At 44.6% G+C, this 16587-nt stretch overlaps 2 protein-coding genes and 1 non-coding gene across 30 annotated transcripts in view; 1 reads left to right on the top strand and 2 right to left on the bottom strand.

Annotated features, from left to right (window-relative positions):
• Positions 1 to 11614, top strand: part of TUBGCP4 (tubulin gamma complex component 4) — a 44571-nt gene extending 32957 nt beyond the window's left edge. For 2 of the 14 annotated variants that reach the window (XM_081548389.1, XM_081548382.1), the window contains 10 exons: positions 872 to 979; positions 1407 to 1545; positions 3795 to 3972; positions 4373 to 4507; positions 5960 to 6076; positions 6704 to 6843; positions 7747 to 8331; positions 9003 to 9085; positions 9305 to 9549; positions 9667 to 11614. In XM_081548389.1, coding sequence (XP_081404515.1) covers positions 872 to 979; positions 1407 to 1545; positions 3795 to 3972; positions 4373 to 4507; positions 5960 to 6076; positions 6704 to 6843; positions 7747 to 7759 — 830 coding nt within the window. In that variant the 3' untranslated portion in view covers positions 7760 to 8331; positions 9003 to 9085; positions 9305 to 9549; positions 9667 to 11614. Of the gene's footprint in view, positions 1 to 871; positions 980 to 1406; positions 1546 to 3794; positions 3977 to 4372; positions 4508 to 5959; positions 6077 to 6703; positions 6844 to 7746; positions 8725 to 9002; positions 9090 to 9304; positions 9550 to 9666 lie in introns of those variants that run through there. The other 12 variants (XM_081548388.1, XM_081548387.1, XM_081548396.1 and 9 more) reach the window with 10 other exon arrangements.
• LOC145530774 (U6 spliceosomal RNA) lies at positions 2671 to 2777 on the bottom strand. The gene has a single exon (XR_014072066.1). It is a non-coding gene; the product is annotated as a U6 spliceosomal RNA (small nuclear RNA).
• TP53BP1 (tumor protein p53 binding protein 1) overlaps positions 9400 to 16587 on the bottom strand; it is an 87566-nt gene continuing 80378 nt past the window's right edge. For 13 of the 15 annotated variants that reach the window (XM_081548360.1, XM_081548359.1, XM_081548362.1 and 10 more), the window contains 5 exons: positions 14982 to 15197; positions 11488 to 11582; positions 10780 to 10979; positions 10131 to 10276; positions 9400 to 9753 (listed from right to left, as the gene is read on the bottom strand). In XM_081548360.1, the coding sequence (XP_081404486.1) occupies positions 9566 to 9753; positions 10131 to 10276; positions 10780 to 10979; positions 11488 to 11582; positions 14982 to 15197 (845 nt within the window). In that variant the 3' untranslated portion in view covers positions 9400 to 9565. Of the gene's footprint in view, positions 9754 to 10130; positions 10277 to 10779; positions 10980 to 11487; positions 11583 to 14340; positions 14430 to 14981; positions 15198 to 16587 lie in introns of those variants that run through there. The other 2 variants (XM_081548370.1, XM_081548371.1) reach the window with 1 other exon arrangement.

Genomic DNA, 16587 nt, shown 5'->3' with positions numbered 1-16587 from the left:
GATCCCTGGGGAATGATAATCCCACATGGCTCACAGTGCAGTCAAATTGTCAAATTAAGTTCAATTAAGTGTTCACCCTTGACTAACAGGAAGGATAGCCATTCCCATTCAAACTACATGAGAGTTAGGTAAGGCTGAGTGTCAAAGAATTCGGTGTGGGAGAGGTAGGAGTGAAGACAAGGTTACCATTTTCTAGCTCTATAAAACAGCAGATGTCCACTGTACTCACGGAGGACTTTCTAGGTTGCAGATATCAGAAAACTCTATTCAAATTCCATTCACTTCCAATTCAGAGTTACTTAAGTAAAGGAAAAAGAATTTATTGATTCTCATAATTGAAAAGGTCACAGGAATGATGGCTCTAGACAGTTTGTTCCAAGGCTCACCTGACGCCTTCAGGACTTGGTGTCCTTCCATCTTTCACCTCTGCCTTTTTTTCTGAGACAGGCTTGCTCCATATGGTAGCAAGATGGCCTGTAACCAAGTTCACATCTTACTGACTCCATTTATCTCAAAAAAAAAAAAAAGAGCTGCTCTCTTTCAGAATCTGAATAGAAACTCTGGATTGGCTTGGCTTGGGTCATGTTCATATCCCTAAACAACAGAGTGTGAGAAGGTAGATCACTCCTGGGTCACCGGCCCCCACTGGAACTACATGGATTGTTCTTGGCCAAGGTGATTCTCCAGGGAAAACCAGGACGCTCTTATTAGCAAGAGGAGAAGGAACACTTACTAGTCAGGCAAAAGCAACCGCAGGTTACTGTATTCTGCTCTTAGAGATGGGTGGGCTGGGAGAGAGGTGGAAAGCCAGAGGAGTTGGGATGTGTTACAGAGCCAGGCCTCCACTCAGCCCGCGTGTCCTTCTTCGCAGACGTGAACGTGGCCTTCCAGCAATCGGCACACAAGGTGCTGCTGGACGACGACAACCTGCTCCCTCTGCTGCACTTGACGATCGAGTATCATGGCAAGGAGCACAAAGGTCTGCCTTGCTTTCACGCGTCTTCTCTGCTCCTACTGGTCATTGTCTCTTCAGCTTCCATCCACTTCACAGAAACCATATCATTTTGTACCTCAGAAATCACCTAATCCAGCGCCCTGATTTTACACAAAAGAAAAGGGAAGTCAAGAGATGCTAAGAGACAACCAGGCCATGGTTTTGTTTTCATCATGCTTCTGGAATGGTCTGTTCATTTATACCCGCCATTCTTTACAGCTGAAAAAAGAACCAGTGAAAGATCTCCTGCGAGAACCCCGCATGGGCGTCTCCTTGCCTCCTACAAGTCCTTTTGTGTCCCCTTTCTGCTTCTCACACTGGTGGCTCAAGCGAGTGCTCATCTCATGACTGTTCTCACCTTGTTGAAACTCTGGTTCTAGATGAGCGAAGTCATCTTCTCTGTTCTTAACAGATGCTACTCAGGCAAGAGAAGGGCCTTCTCGGGAAACTTCTCCACGGGAAGCCCCGGCATCTGGCTGGGCGGCCCTGGGTCTTTCCTACAAAGTGCAGTGGCCACTACACATTCTCTTCACCCCTGCTGTCCTGGAAAAGTGAGTATTTCTGAGTTTCTCACAGGTAATGTTTATCCAACTTACTTCCACGGAAGAAAGTATCAGGAGTAGAAGTGGTGGGAGCAAGAGAGCCAGCCGACAATTTAACAGTCTATAAATCAGAGGCTGCGAACTCGGATGCCTTCAGAGGCCGGAGACAACACTAGTAAGTGAGGCTGTACATGTGAGATGGCAGTGGATGCTGCAATGACTGGGAGGGTCAAACCCTTAAAACTTTTTAATTGCAAAATAAGGAGCAATTTGGGCTTCCCAGGTAGTGCAGTGATAAAAGAATCCACCTGCCAAAGCAGGAGACATGGGTTCAATCCCTGGGTCGGGAAGATCCCCTGGATGAAGAAATGGCAACCCACTCCAGTATTCCTGCCAGGGAAATCCCATGAATGGAGGACCCTGGCAGGCAACAGCCCATGGGGTCGCAGAGAGTCAGACACGACTGAGCACGCAAACCAGGAGCAATTTACAGGTGCTAGTGTGTGGCCTCTCCTTATACTCCCTATCCCTGTACACAAGCCTCAGCTTTTGGGGGCAGAGAAGCTTAGGGTACGAGAGACTACAGACATACATTGCAAAGACAGAGCTGGTTCAGGGAGAAGACACAGAACCACAGCCCACCTAAGTGAGCTTCCCGGACTCTCTCCTGACAGCATCTGTAGGTCCCAGTCCACTTTTCTCCTCACTTCATAGGCTCCTAACACCCTTGAAGAAATCAAGCTCAGAACTGTTTTCTTAAATATTTTATCTTGAAAACTCCCAAATAGAAACAAAAGTGTGGACTGTAACAAACTCCCATGGACAGAGCATCCATCCCCATCAATCTCCAGTAACCAGCCATGTCATGCTGTTTGGTTCATCTTCTCTTTTTGGCCAGAGCCTTATAAAGCAAATCCCAGACATCATTTCACTCCACCACTATGCAGTTCAGAAAAGGAACATTTTTTAACATAACTACAATGCCATTATCACACCCAGTAAAAGTAACAATATTGAAGTTTCCCTTATTTAAAAAATGTCTTATGATTGGATTTATTCAAATCAGAATCCAAATAAGATGTATGTACTATTTTCAGTAGATTGTTCCATTAGAAATAAATTTTTTTTTTTTTTAAAAATATGGAACGCTTCACGAATTTGCGTGTCATCCTTGCGCAGGGGCCATGCTAATCTTCTCTGTATCGTTCCAATTTTAGTATATGTGCTGCCAAAGCGAGCACGAAATAAATATTTTTTAAAGCCAGATGGAATCAGATTCTTAAGCAAGCCTACCTAAGAATAGGTAAATAAGCCTGTTTCCACCAGGAATTGGCGTTCTTCCCATGCATCTTCTCAATACAGGACTCAACATCAGGCAGCTACTTAAGAGCTCAGTGAGGGGAGCCCTTGTTTTTTTTTTTTTTAATGAAGAGTTGGTTTACAGTGTTGTGTTAAGTTTCAGGCGTACAGCAGTGATTCATATTTTTCATATTCTTTTCCAGTATAGGTTTTTAAAAGATAATATAGTTCCCTGTACTATACAGTAGGACCTTGTTGTCTGTTTTATATACAGTAGTTAGTATCTGTTTAATCCTAAACTCCTAGTTTATTCCCCCCTCCCCAGGGAGCCCTTAATTTTCTCTCTCCTCTGGTCTTCAGGGACAGAGAATCACAGTAACCAAAATCCTTGGTTCCCAACACATTCTTATTGGTCCATGCAAGGCCCTCCTCCCATCCTTCTTACACACACACACCATAAAACCACTTCTAGAAGAAAATCTACTACACTGACCCTAATGTCTGTCTACCTGTGTGGTCCTTCTCAGCCCTGCTCCCTTGCCTCCCTCAACCCTAAGTGACCACTATCCTAAATCCCATGTTTTCTATCATTTGTATATAGTTTTATAACATCTACATATGTTCCCCCAAAGTATACTTTTTTCTACTTAGTTGTTATAAGCATTACCAAAAAGATATCAGGCTATACGTAGTCTTTTCAGTTCCCATTTTTATTCACAATCATATCGCTCGGAGTCATTTTGTAATGTTGTACAGCTAAAGTTTTTCCATTTTGATGGCTGTGCAATTTTCCATCATAGAAATAAATCAGTGTACCTGTTCACATTTCTAGCCATTCTGATATCCTTCCTGCCTTTTGGGGACAGGCGGGTGGCACAGAGTCCTAGGGTCTGTCACATGGGCAGAGGTGGGGGGGTGGGTGACGTTTTTATCTTGAATAGTCTGGTGGTCCTGTCCAGGTACAACGTTGTTTTCAAGTACTTGCTGAGTGTGCGCCGGGTGCAAGCTGAGCTGCAGCATTGCTGGGCCCTACAGATGCAGCGCAAGCACCTCAAGTCCAACCAGACCGACGCAGTCAAGTGGCGCCTAAGAAACCACATGGCGTTCTTGGTGGATAATCTTCAGTACTACCTCCAGGTCTGTGCTGCGGGATGAGTAGAAGGAAGGGGTATGAAAAAAAAAACCAGGTTGGCAGGAGTCACTGAAGAAGAATCCTGCAGTTGGTGAAAAACCTGGGGTCTGAAAATCCATGGATTGTATCATTAAGTCTGTTTCTTGGGGGGCATTTTAGAGGAAAGTAGAAATAAATGGATGAAGGAGAATGAGGAGTCAAAGTCCTTAACAGTAATTCTGTACACGACTGTGGAACCTAGTTTGCTGTAACTTTTGGGGAGGGAACGAGGGGGTAGGAGGGATCTGCCAAGACACTGGAGGTTGGTAGGGACAAAGAATTTCTATTTTCATCGCTAGGCACCTTAACGTCCTTGAATCCTTAGACTGAGCAAGGTACTAAAATGATTTGTGTAACTGTCTCAAGGTAGATGTGCTGGAGTCTCAGTTCTCACAGCTGCTTCATCAAATCAACTCAACCCGAGACTTTGAAAGCATCCGATTGGCTCACGACCACTTCTTGAGCAATCTGCTGGCCCAGTCCTTTATCTTGTTGAAACCTGTAAGTAGAGCTGGTTGTTTCCTCAGACCACCTGTAGCCTGACTGATCACTTAGACAATCTGACTTGCCAGGACAGGGGGAACTATCATTAAGCAGCTTTTCAGTCTCTGTCTTTAAACATTTTTAACAATTTACAATTGACAAAAACTAAGAGGGAATACTAAAAAGGAACTTATAATGTCTTTGAATTTCTGAAATATTGTACCATAGGACCTGGCGAGCAGCTATAGATAATATATGCTTACCCCTCAGAAGGAAGGCTTTTTGTTTCTTGCGGCATGTGGGATCTTAGTTCCCCAACCAGAGATCGAACCTGTGTCCCCACTGGGGTGGAAGTGCAAAGTCCTAACCACTGGCCTGCCAGGAAGTCCCAAGAAAGAAGAATTTAAAGAAATTTTTAAAAAGCTTTTATGATACCATAGAAAGACTAATGAAAAGCACGTAGTTTACTTTCTCAGCAATCTTTTGGATCAGGATGGACCAGTTTGGAACTTGTTTTCAGATAGCTCGAGTAGTGTCTCCCATGTATGTGTGTGTGCGTGTATGTACATACATATATCGTATATCTCCTTTAGGGAGGTTATTCTCAACTTTGGCTCCACATGAGAATCATCTGGGAGCTTTTTTAAAAAAAATCTAGGCCCCAGAGCACTTACATTAGTAGAACCCAGGCTCCAGTGGGCACCAATCTTAGAAAGCACACAAGCTGATTCCAGTTCAAGGATAAAAAAGCAAAATGATTAAAAGGACCCCGAGTAGTGTTTTATTTTGTTTTCCTAGTAGTTTCTGATAGAATAGTTATGCCTTATCTCTGATGGGAGCTAATCATTATTCTTCAATCGTTATTCTCTTGTTCTGGTATTTGGGGCCATTTTTAAAGGAGAGTGAGTTCTATAGATGCCACTCCAGAGGGTTCTGTGAACTGAAAACAACCAAGAACCACTGTGACAGGGAGACTGTCCTTACATGGTATGAGTGCATCCTTGGGGAAAAGCAGAGTATCAGAGCAGGTGATCATCATCAAATATTTATTGAGTGCTTACTGTATGCAAGGCACTGGGGATACAAAGAGGTATAAGTCATGGCTCTGCCCTTAAGGAGCTCACAATCTAGTTGGAGAAACAGGACTTACATACATCATAGATCAGTAACAACACAGGGGGCCTGAACAAGCGCCAAGTGAACAGCACACATAATACAGAGGAGAGGGAAGCAAGGGGCTGCTAAAGGCTACAGTGGGCAAGGGGGCGCCGCTGGGAGCAGCAATGAAAGCAGAGCTCAGGGTGGGCGCACACGTGGCGGGTCCGAGAGACGACGACTGACTTATTGTGGCGCAGGTGGTTTCATGCAGGGTCTTTGCCCACAAGGTGGGAATAGGTTAGCTCTTATTTTCCCAAATCTTTCACAGACGTATCTTCCTTTTTCTCCTAATGCCAACTGTTTCCTGGGTAGGTGTTTCACTGCCTGAATGAAATCTTAGATCTCTGCCACAGCTTCTGCTCACTGGTCAGTCAGAATTTGGGCCCACTGGATGAACGTGGGGCTGCCCAGCTCAGCATCCTGGTAAAGGTGAGTCAGCCTGGCCCTGGCCGGGTGCAGCCCCGTCCAAGGGACACAGGCGGTTCTGCACGTGGGGGATCACGGTCTCGTCCCCAGTACACACACACACACAAATAACAAGATACAAAGGTAAAAAATGTTTTATCAGTTTTTGAAGCAGGTAAGTATGTGCTGCTTTGGTGTTCAAACGCAGTTAAGCCCCAAATGGTTTAATTCAGCCACCAAATACACACTGGCTTTGTTCCTGCTTTTTAACATCCAACCTCCTTACTTCCTTGAACTAAACCCCCTATTTCACCAAGATTATCACTGTCTGCCTGTAACACAGGCAGGTCTATGTTATCTGAAAACACACGTTCTCACCAGCCCAGTACACAGCAGATTATACTCATTTAAAGCTGGCTGCTAAATTCCTACTGAGAATGAGAATACTTTCATAGGAAATTCTGTGTTCTGTGGACTCGGTACAAAGAAGTCATTTTTGGAGTCAACAGAAATGGGACTGTCGCAAGGCCAGTTAGTGCTGTAAAATTTTCAGGAAGACTCTTCCAACGAATCCCCATTGCCCCCTTCACTCCACATGGGTAACCGGCAGATCTAAGAGGGATGACACAGCTTGAGTCCTTCTCTCTGCAGGGCTTTAGCCGTCAGTCTTCACTGCTATTCAAGATTCTCTCCAGCGTTCGCAATCATCAGATCAACTCGGATTTGGCTCAGCTACTCTTACGACTAGATTATAACAAATATTACACCCAGGCTGGTGGCACTCTGGGCAGGTAAGAACAACCACTTCTAGGGTGCTCAGAGGGTTGTGTGTGGCTTTCTAACAAATTGTAGAATTCGAGAGTTGGAAGGAGACTTTAGCCACCACCTAGTCCAAGCACCCCACTCCGGTGCTCTTGCCTGGAAAATCCCACGGACGGAGGATTTTCCGCCCATGGGGTCGCTAAGAGTCAGACACGACTGAGCGACTTGACTTCACTTTCACTTTTCACTTTAATGCACTGGAGAAGGAAATGGCAACCCACTCCTGTGTTCTTGCCTGGAGAATCCCAGGGATGGGGGAGCCTGGTGGGCTTCCGTCTATGGGGTCGCATAGAGTCAGACACGACTGAAGCAACTTAGCAGCAGCAGCAGTCCAAACAAAGAAAGCAAGGCTGGGAGAGGAAAAGGGCTATGTCTGATCGTCAGCGAGGATTATTTTCCAGTATAAGTTTAAGTAAATACTTAAATTCGTAACGGTGAGATGGACTTTAAATTCTTGGCTAAGTTGTACACTGCTGTGCTGGGAGGCAGCATGACTTCAGTTCCCAATTGTGACATAAGCCAGCTGCTCAGCCTTAACGCCCCTTACCCCCTGCCTCCTTGACCCTCAGAGCTTTTGCTTCTGAAAGGAGGGAACCACTGCTTCACACTCTATAAACTTTTTAAAAATCTAATTGTGAAAAAAAATCTAATCGATTCAGTGGTAGGTGGCTTCTCCAATGTCTCTCATTCAAAAAAGCACTTACTATTCTTTTTCTCTCTGAAATGTCAGGCAGATTCCTCTAAGTGATTTTAGCCAAAAGAGTTTTAAGATGAGACTGTCTAGATCACAGGTTGCCCCGATTCGTAGTTTTTTGAAGAAAATCTCAGGAATGCATGATATTTTGATACAGCTCTTTTTTTTCTTTCTGTAGTTTCGGGATGTGAGAATTTCTGGTCCACAACCTGAAACAATCCCACTGCATTGTGACAGAAGATTCAAAACAAACATCCCCTTCTCTGGCCAGCCTCCATACGTCTGCAGCTACTGGAAGAGCTCTGACTTCTCTCCTGGAAGCCATCACTGAACATCCAGGGCGCAAGTCCTTCCCCTGGTTCCTGTGTGAGAGGGGCCTCTGTCCCACCCCTGCAGAGCTCTCAACTCACCACGGAGGACTTGTAGCTTCGGCCCACCCGCTGACCAGGCAAGGTCTGTTACGTTGGGAACATTTGTCGGAGGTTACCTACTACATGCCTAGGTACTGTTCAAGCTTCGAGAGACACAGCAGTTAAGTTACACAGCTCAGAACATTATATGGCTCATGTGAAAAAGGAATTATAAATAGGTCAAATGCTGGATGTTACCACTGAGCAAGAAAAACACCAGGTAAGCTAGGTTTCCCCACAGACCGCCTTTCCTCTTTCAGAAATTGAAATGGAGAGTCTCCCATCCTTAAGGGTCTTCAACTGTGACTCTGAAGAATTCTACCAGTAACTTCCAGTTATTTCAGACTGTTAAGGTAATTCTGCTAACAATTTTTTTTAACAAAAAAAGGGTCCTTAAGAAAAAAAACTTAAGATTTCAAATACTGAAAGATGCAGGTCCCTTCTTAGAAGAACCACAGGAGTAATATAGCCCAGCCATCACTGATAACCATCAATCTTCGTATCAGTATGAGCCAAAATAAATATGCATTGGACAACTGCCCTCCAAACTGAAAGATAATTCTGGCCTCAGTGTGTAGCCACTCAATCTGGCCCTTGTCCATCCCTACATCTTCTACCACATAGACGTTTATTCCCTGAAACTGTCAGCTAAAGATGACCCTTCCACTGCTGCCTCTGGAGCAGAGGTTAGCATACTATGGCCAGCCACTTGTTTTTGTAAATAAAGTTTTATCCACACAGCCACACTCATTTGCTTACCTATTGTCTACGGTCGCTCTCATGCCATCATAGCAAAGGTGAGTAGTAGTAACACGCCAAATGGCCCACAAAGCCTAAAATATTTACTATTTGGCGGGGGGAAAAAAAGAAGGTATTAGAGATTTAAGCCTTGACTTAAGAGAATGAGGGGACATTTAACAGGGATGATGCTAGGAGTAGAAAAGGAACAGCTTCCAACTGACTGCTGACTAGAGCTGCTAACATTTTCAAGTGTTATCCCTGTTTCTCATGTTTATCCTTGCAGCAAGTCATCAAGTTTACAGTCACCAGCCATTCACAACAACTGATCCTTTTTAGCTCTGAGAGTATAGCACCCACAAGTCAGCTGTAAGTAAGTTCAACTCGAAAGAATTTCTTTTTCACTGCCAGAAAACTAAGAGCTGTGTCCAATTCGACTCAGCTTTTGGCACAACTATAATCTGGGCCTATTATAAGATTTGGGGAGGTACTGAATTTTGGACAACCCAGATTAATCTTCTGACAGTGATACCACAGAAAACTATAAAAAATTATTTGTCTTACTTTCCTTGGCCCACTGTCCTGCAGCAAACAAGTCCACTGAAAACTGCCGAGAAGTTACTGTGTTTGTCTTGCTATTTGTTCTGAGATTAAGCTCAAAGAAATGCATGAAGAAATCCCAGTTACTACAACCAAAGAGATTCAACATTTATTTTATCATAAAAGTCCAGCAAATAAAACTATATACAAGATCCATGCAAGGAATCCAGTTACACACAAGACACATTTAAAACCTGGTTAAAACACAATCTCCACAACAGGGAATAAAACCGGTAAGACCAAGTATCCTTAGTGAGAAACATAATCGTGTTTATATTTTGGATGCTGCTTGAATCCAATTCTCTCCCCAACAATGAGGCACTGGATCACCCACTCTTGTGACACCACAGGCAGCTGCAATGCTTCAGCACACTTCAGCACCGAGGCTGGGCACGAGGGGTCCGTCACCACCACGTCAAACACCCCTAAAGCAATATCTGCAGGGAGCAGGGGAAGGTGGACGAGGAAAGGAGACTCAATTTAGCCCTCCAGTAAAAAGACAGGTAAGCCTTCTCACCAGTATATCCCACTCTGCCCAAATTAAAGCCCTTCAAGTCAAACACGGTGCCACTAATAAGCAAAGTGGAAAGTTGTGCTCACTCTATGCTGGCCTTCTGTTTAGCAAGTACACAGTGGACACCAAGAGAAGCACAAACAGCCCAGTGCTTCACTCATGGTGGCTCACCTCGTGAAAGTACTATTTTTCTTCTCTTTGACCTTATGTGTGTTTTTATCAGGCCTGAGACTTAGAGCACCAGGCCTAAGAGCTATGGACATCCTTGGCTCAATAACAACACACACACTGTCCAGGTACCTTTGTTATGGGCACTTGAATGGTGCTGCTTCACAGAGGCTGCCCCCCCAGTCATGAGGATCTCGGACCAGAGCTCCAGGAAATTCTGCTGTTGGTCTGATACCAAGAGTACTTTCAGATTCTGGAAAGGATTTTCACGGGGTTGCCTACAGAGGAGTCAGAGAAACAGCATGATAGATAATATCCAACAACAGCCTTTCTGCAGAGGAACTCGGGTACATCTGAATGCCTTCAAAGCCCTGCTGAGGGCATCACCCCTTTCCCTCTTTCTTTGAATGATGTGTCTTCTCTGGGATCCTGACCGTCTAATCTGCCCCTTCTGATTTCCAGATTTATCCTGAGCCCAAAAATCAGTCAAATCATGTTCCTGGGCCTGTATTTTTAAATGTCTCACTTAAAACTTAGTCCCCTCACCTGACAAGTTGAGAATATTGAATCTACATGAAAATCTCACGTTTTTAAAAAGGTCCCTAAGCATATACTCTAGGAAAACAAACTAAATTGCAAAAATAATCTCAAACCCAAATTCTGTCATGTATCCTATGACTGTTCCAGTTTCTAGAAATACTTACTCTCCCACTGAGATCGTCCCCTCTGGAAGCTTGCTGTCTTCCTGTCTGCTGTTCTAGACAGGCTCACAACTACTCACCAATCCAGAATCCTTTGATCCTCAAGGCTATACCCAGCTGGCAGCAGGTAATTGCGGTAATTCTGGAGCTGGTTGGCATGGCAGCTGTCATGGACCCAGACATGAGACACACAAGGAATCCCACTGGCAAGGCACAGGAAGTACTTCCGGGTTCGACAATGCTGATCCGCAATTAGGAGACACTGGTAGGCTGTGTTACACTGGAAGAAAAGGCACAAAACCAATGGGTCTGGTGATGGCTATGGAAAGCGGCTTAACAGCTTCCTTAATGAGTCACAGAGATCAGAGCTGAACACCTCCAGATACTATCCAAAATGTGACTGAGTCTGTCGTCCTACCCAAGGCCTCTCCTCTCTCCCAAGTAGCTTCCCTAGATCATCTCCCTGCCTCACCTGCAGCTTTCTGGTGGCCTAAGTCCTCAAGGGACAACCAAACCCCATGTATTTAGCCAGTACTGCGATAAGGATTTTAGTTAAACACAAATTTTAATTTGCTTTTGTCACAGCAGCAGAACCATTGCTACTAAATGTAACCCAAGGTTCTGACTTCTCTTCCTTGTACACAGTAAAAGTTCTATTTTATGCAACAACATTTTGGCAGTTTCTCAGTTCCCAAAGTCTCTACCAACTCTATCCAGGCGCTTCTCGGTCCAGCAAGTGGACTCGCATCACTGCCTCCCCTGGGAAGCTACACAAAGGAACTCCTTACCTGGGCTTCATTGAAGTCTTCAAGAATGTAGCCAGCTCCTGCTCGAAGCTGGCATTCTGTGTACTGCTTGTTGAAAGGAGGAATTTCTAAAAATTCTATTAAAAAACATAACCAATGTAATAATTACTACCAGTTGGTTCATTTGCTATTTTGTCCCTGCTTCTGTCCTCTTTCCTACTCCCCAGTTATCTCCACAATACTGTATCCCCAGAACAGGTAAAGGACTTCCCATAGGTCAGAAAGACCTGTTGTGAGGCCTATAAAATGCTGCCCAAAGAAGGGACAGAAGCAGGACAGGTGGGGAAGATAAGAAATGGAGGCAGGTCCTAGACCTGAGCACAGCAAAGGTTTCTGCACTAAGAACGTGTCAGGGGACTGTGCCCAGGGACCAACACGCACCCACTTCCCACACTGCTGCCCTCCAACCTGAGTAACCCTTACCATCAGGAAGTTCTTCCTTCTGTCTGCCCTAATCTCTGCTGCAGACTAAGCCTATTTCCTCTAATTCTGCCTTCTGTGGAGATGAAGAATGGCCAATTAGCACTTTTTATAATAAAGCCTTCAAATGTGCCCTTCATCAGCGTTTTACTCTCTCTACAGTAAAGCTTTGATAAACCAAAATGCTCAAAGAAGATGGGGTTTCTAAAATATAATTAACTGGAGGTTAGCCAGAAGGGCCTAATTCAACCTTTTATTGCAAACTATCTACCTTTGACGATCTTGAAGTAGCTCAGGACACTGAACATCAGTGACTGCTCTATATTCTTGAGGGTGAAGCAGAAGTTATGAGAGATGAGGGTGAAGCTGTAATGACCCTAGGCAATTAGAAATTGCTTCTTTTGACCAATATCTAATTTGAGACTTTTCTCGTCATCTGCTCTTCTCATACATAAATAACACATTTAAAAAAAAGAAAAAAGACATTAGAGATTTTATTGGATTAGGAGAGTTTGGAGAAATTAAGTTCTAATGGACTTATCACAAATAAAAAAACCCAACCAAATGTATAAAAAGTTCAGTGCCAGGACCACTCCCTTCCCCCACTCATACCCGAAGGAGAACCTGCTGGAACAGACCCCCCCCCCCCGGAGGCCGCCCCCACCCTTTGGTGCCATCCCTGCCGCCAGAGCTCCTCAGGCAGTGTTGGTGCCCCAAACTCAAGCCTCTGTTCAGGTCTGACTGACCAGCCTATTTGTGTTTATTGCTCTCTTCTTGATTCAGCATTCTCCATATTCTTCTCAGAATGAAAACTCAAACTGGAGACTGATTGGCTGTAAGAAACTCAGAATCCAGCAAGACTTTCTCAGTTTTGCCCTGGCATCCTTGGCCCTTATCGATCTATCATGTCACACTTTTCAGCACCAACACTCTACTGCTGAGTCACTGCCAAGACCCCCAAGGTCTTTTATTTTTCTCAAGACTTCTATTTTAAGTCCACTTATCCAGAACTGTTTCTAGTCCCGACCTGTTTAGCTTTTAATCCCCATCTATATTTCCTGCATTTGTATTACCCTACCTGGGCAGTACACTTCTAACTTTTCTCAGTTTGGATTTAATCATGAGTGGCCCTGGTCAATCAGAGGCTAAAAATGAACAGATTTTTACTGCATCATCTAAATCAACGATGAAGGTACCTAACTCTGAAGTCAATCCCTGTAGCTGATGGGTCCCTGATAATGTGCCACCTAATGAGATCAGGTGCCATATTCTTAACTCATTACTAAATATGTCTCACAAGATGGAGTCAAATATTTTACTGAGCTCCTGATACAAATAAAAGAGATTTCTGGTTATCTGCAAGACATCTCACATAGTTTCTTAAAAGCTAGTTAGTAAAAGACTGTTCTAATACAAATGTCCCCTGCTTCCTGAGATCGTGGAACCTCTAAATATACCATATACCAAAAATATCAAAGATTCTGGTACTGCTGGAGCAATGTGTAAGGATGAAGGAGCAACATAAAGCAGACATTCATCATAACTACATTTTCCACAACGAACATGGCCTGCTCCATCTAAAAAAAAGGGTCCAAACTCCTCCTCACTTAAGACAAAACCTTTCTGTCACTCATGGTTATAAGAATGAAATTTAAAATATTTGATATATCTGCAAGAGGGGATGGAAGGAATTCTCAGGTTTATAAGATCTCACAAAGGCTCAGAGATTTTTAAGGAATCTGACAGTCTGCATCTCATACCAAAGCTAGCTTTCTTAGGCATTCTGTATCAGTCAGCTCTACAGAGCTGCACTGTGAAGTCCTAGTCTAGGAAAGGGCTAGGGGTGTGCCGGAGAATGAAGACTAGAGCCCAGCAATATTGTGAAAGCAAAAGAAAACAAGACCACAAACATGGTTCTGATACCTTGACATTCCCAATCACGATCAAATCAAACTACATCCTTGGCTAGGAAACCCCTCACACACCTGAATTCTGTCTGAAAAACTAGGCCTGGATCACATTTAAATCTTGAAACCCCTCCATTGGACACCTGCTCCCACACCCTAAAAGCCTCAATACTGATAACCTCTTATGTACCTCCAGATAGTATACACTTCAACCGCAATTCCCTGACCACCCTCCCCACATCCCCATACAGATCTCCACAGAGCTGTAGCTGGTGAGATATAGTTTTGGTTAATTTGGAAAATCAGCCACACACCTGAAGTGCCAACCATCCCAGATCTGCATTTGGTGCTGTTTCTGATAACCATGTTCCCTAATTCGATTCCCTCTTGCAAGGCCCAGCGTTAGTGAGAGGTCTAACTTGTAGAACATCATTCCACTTGGAGTGTTAGCCTCAGCAGACACACATGGATACTGAGCTGCTGTCACTTATATTACAACATATCTTTGTACCTGCCCAGTTTTCTCACCTAGATCACACACTGTTTAGACAGTTTAAATAATTTTTACCTCTCCCCACTGCAGCCTTCATTCAGACCCTAAGAGACAACACAGAAATGCAATGTGTAAGGTTTAAGGGTGAAGAGAAGTACAAGAGGTGAAAAGGCCTAGCGGCTGCTTCTCCGAAATCACCCGGGACCCTGAGCCCACCCTTCCTAGTCTGACACACAGATTCAAGAGAACGAACTTCATTCCTACGTGTGTCTTCTTGGGCCCCAAGAACACAAATGGGAAGGATGGCAGGGCATTCAGAAACCTGCCTGTACTGGGCAAAATGGAGTTCTAAGTCCCAAGTCCACCATTACTGTGGATAAAAAGCAATTATTTGACCTCTCCTAGCTTGTTTCCTCATCTGTAAAATGGTTAAGACCTAACTCCCATCTGCCTCCCAGGACTATTTCGAGGAACTGCTCACTAACAGAAATTCTGTGAGAATAGTCTATAAACCACGAACCAGGGTTAAATTAGCTATCCCTGACCCTGACTGCAGCTGCCATGTGCCCTGCCTCCTCGGTACGGTTCATAAAGTGAATGGAAAAGAAGGACGCGCACATGGGTGTTAGAGCCCCCAGGGCTTCTTAGGGCCTTACCCTCCTCTTCCTCGCTGCTTCCTGTAGGACCATCTGGCAATTTGGAGCGGCTAGCCAACTTGTCGCTTGTTGTGGCCATGGTGAGGAGAAAGGCATAGCCCAGAAACAAGGTCTTGTTGAGGGGCAGAGGCCCTCTCTGCTCTTCCAGGGCAGAGGGCTCACCCAGGTTGTCGCCACTCTCACAGGGGCTCACAAACTCTCCTGCCCCCACCGCACCTGGGAAGGACAGAGGCACAGGGTACAGGCCATGGCCTGGGCACAACAGGGTGGGCAGGCAATGTCCTGTGGAATATTTTTGAGCTATTAACCAAAGACCAATCCTATGGCCAACAACCTGGAAACAAACTCACAAGGCAGAGGGAATTCCTTGGCAATCCAGTGGTTAGGACTCCACAATTTCATTGCCAAGAGCCTGGTTTCAATCCCTGGTTGGGGAACTAAGATCCCTGTAAGCCAGGCCACTCGGCTAAAAAAAAAAAAAATTTTTTTTTACAGTGCAGAGGAATTGTATGTATTTAACTTTTACAGTCATTAACAATGTATACATTGTTTTCACAACTAGCATTGTTTTTATAGAGCCAAATCAAAAACTGAAGTCACCTGAAGGAAAGGTGATTGTAACACAAAGTAAAAGTGAAAAATAATTGGAAACCTTCAGCCCACATTCCCTGCCTAGTGCTATTTTGAAGCAGCCTTTAAAAATGTGGGTTCACCAAGAAATGTCCCCAGCAGATACTCCCCCCTGTCCCTGACCCTCACCAGAACAGTGCACAGAATCCTTGATAATAAAGTGCTTTTACATGTTGACAGAACCATATCAAAACAGCCTGCTTCAACTGCCCCAGTTTCCAACACCTGGGAGTGGGAAGTGAACCGGCCAGTCCAGGACTCCTAGAACACCCATGCTTGGAGTGCCCCAGTAAGTCCTCGAGGAAAAAAACAAATACCTGGCATGGAGAAGCTGAATCTTGGCTCATTGGGAGGCTAAGATGACAGTCAGGTTATGCCTCCCTAAAATAAAACCAGCAGCAAGGGAACAGTCTGATGTAGCATGTACAAGCCTGGATTTCACAGTCAGACTGCCTAAGTCTGATTTCTGGATGACTGTGTCACCTTGGGAAAGTAAACCAACATTCTGCCTTAGATTCTTCAACTAGAAAATGAACTCTAGCCCCTGTAAGTCAGAGACTGTATGAGGTAAAATGTATGAAGCACTGAATTCCATGCCTCACATACCCTGAAACACAGCAGAGATATTAAATATATATGGAGAAGACACAGCAAACAAAAGTGCCAGGTGCCAGGACACGCAACAATAACCAACTTCCTCAATTTGCTAGACTAAGAAAGCACCCTGGGGCAGACATCGAAGACTCTACCTTTGTGTCTCCAGCATCCACAGAGGCTTCGGCTGGGTCACAGCACAGACCCAGTAAACAACAGATGGACTGAACTTCTCTATTAACATACAGCTTGAGGGACTGGAAAGGGGGTGTTAGGGGGTTAGCAGGGAAAGGGGAGATACAGGCTAAGGTCCCAGCTTTCAATAGGACATGTGGGGAAGCCAGAGGGCCCTGAGCACAAGGGAGAGGGGAGCAGAGCTTCC

This window comes from Giraffa tippelskirchi, chromosome 12 (assembly GCF_054371585.1).
Source record: "Giraffa tippelskirchi isolate mGirTip1 chromosome 12, T2T-mGirTip1v1.2.pri, whole genome shotgun sequence".
In the NCBI taxonomy this organism is placed as follows: domain Eukaryota; kingdom Metazoa; phylum Chordata; class Mammalia; order Artiodactyla; family Giraffidae; genus Giraffa; species Giraffa tippelskirchi.
This window is presented reverse-complemented; position numbering and strand designations above follow the sequence as displayed.